At 48.7% G+C, this 2004-nt stretch overlaps 1 protein-coding gene across 1 annotated transcript in view; it reads right to left on the bottom strand.

Moving 5' to 3' along the window:
* Window positions 1-163: 163 nt before the first annotated feature.
* LOC139546297 (bifunctional apoptosis regulator-like) overlaps window positions 164-2004 on the bottom strand; it is a 25084-nt gene continuing 23243 nt past the window's right edge. Inside the window, exon 9 of the mRNA XM_071354502.1 lies at window positions 164-1655. Coding sequence (XP_071210603.1) covers window positions 1463-1655 — 193 coding nt within the window. The 3' untranslated portion in view covers window positions 164-1462. The remainder of the gene's footprint in view (window positions 1656-2004) is intronic.

Genomic DNA, 2004 nt, shown 5'->3' with positions numbered 1-2004 from the left:
ATATATTTATAAACTGAGTGGTTCCAGTCCTGTATGCTGATTGGCTGACAGCTGTGGTTTATCAGACCGTATACAACGGGTGTGACAAAACATTTATATGTACAGCTCTAATTATGTTGGTAACCAGTTTATAACAGCAATAAGGCTCCTCAGAGGTTTGTGGTTTTTGATTTATATATTTAACCTTTATTTAACTAGGCAAGTCAGTTAAGAACAAATTATTATTTACAATGACGGCCTACCGGGGAACAGTGGGTTAACTGCCTTGTTCAGGGGCAGTACTAGGCTCTAACCACTAGGCTCTAACCACTAGGCTCTAACCACTAGGCTCTAACCACTAGGCTCTAACCACTAGGCTCTAACCACTAGGCTCTAACCACTAGGCTCTAACCACTAGGCTCTAACCACTAGGCTCTAACCACTAGGCTACTCCGCGATGTGTCGTGCATAAGAACAGCCCTTAGCCGTGGTATATTGGCCATATACCACACCCCCTCTGGCCTTATTGCTTAAATATACCATTTTAATTAAGACATTAGGAGAAACCATCCAATATTATATAGAACTTGGTCTCCGTTCCCAATGGTAACCCATTCCCTATATAGTGCACTGCTGTTGACCAGAGCCCTATGAGGCTTCCTACGGACCCTGGTCAAAGGTAGTGCACTATATAGGGAATAGTGAGCTATTTGAGACGCAGACACATTAAGACATTGGGTTGTCTGGCTCACAGATGGCTGCCTGTTGCTATGATACTGTGGGCTACGCTGGCATCCATCCTGTTGCTATGATACTGTGGGCTACGCTGGCATCCATCCTGTTGCTATGATACTGTGGGCTACGCTGGCATCCATCCTGTTGCTATGATACTGTGGGCTACGCTGGCATCCATCCTGTTGCTATGATACTGTGGGCTACGCTGGCATCCATTCTGTTGCTATGATACTGTGGGCTACGCTGGCATCCATCCTGTTGCTATGATACTGTGGGCTACGCTGGCATCCATTCTGTTGCTATGATACTGTGGGCTACGATGGCATCCATCCTGTTGCTATGATACTGTGGGCTACACTGGCATCCATCCTGTTGCTATGATACTGTGGGCTACGCTGGCATCCATCCTGTTGCTATGATACTGTGGGCTACGATGGCATCCATCCTGTTGCTATGATACTGTGGGCTTCCTATTCCCTTTACAGTGGGCCCCATTTGGGAGGCAGGCCATAGTATCTCCTCATTTATGGCACTTGGCACCCTATTCCCTACATAGTGCACTACTTTTGACCAGAGTCCCTATGGGTAGTGCACTATAAAGGGAATAGGGAGCCATTAAAAAGACACATCCTGTGTTTAAACGGTACCTCCTCACTCATGGCTCTTACGTACCTATTCCCTATATAGTGCACTACCCATAGGGGCACTGGTCAAAAGTAGTGCACTACGTAGGGAACAGGTCAGTCCTTCACGGCCCTTGTGTGTCAGGATGCATTAGCTGCTGCACCACCAGGTCTATGTTGATGATGGGGTTGAAATACAGAGCCCAGTAGAACAGACAGTTACACACAAACTGAGGGATCACCGGCCAGAACAGGGCGAAGGCAAAACCCTGGGAGGACATCCTCCACAAGTGACCCCACATCTTCTGAGGGAGACTCCTGGAGGGGAGAGGAGACTTGGCTTCATTAAACAACAAACTATGCAGAGATGGTGGAGAGAGAGGTAGTGAGGGATGAGGTAAGGGGGAGAGAGAGGGGTAGTGAGGGATGATATGAAGGGGGAGGAGAGGTAGTGAGGGATGAGCTGAGGGAGACTCCTGGAGGGGAGAGGAGACTTGGCTTCATTAAACAACAAACTATGCAGAGATGGTGGAGAGAGAGGTAGTGAGGGATGAGCTGAGGGGGGGAGAGAGGTAGTGAGGGATGAGAGATGGGGGGGAGAGAGGGGTAGTGAGGGGTAGTGAGGGATGAGAGATGAGGGGGAGAGAGGGGTAGTGAGGGATGAGAG

The sequence above is a fragment of the Salvelinus alpinus genome, chromosome 2, assembly GCF_045679555.1.
Source record: "Salvelinus alpinus chromosome 2, SLU_Salpinus.1, whole genome shotgun sequence".
NCBI lineage: Eukaryota > Metazoa > Chordata > Actinopteri > Salmoniformes > Salmonidae > Salvelinus > Salvelinus alpinus.
The sequence above is the reverse complement of the archived record's forward strand: the minus strand, read 5'-3'. Positions and strand labels throughout refer to the sequence as shown.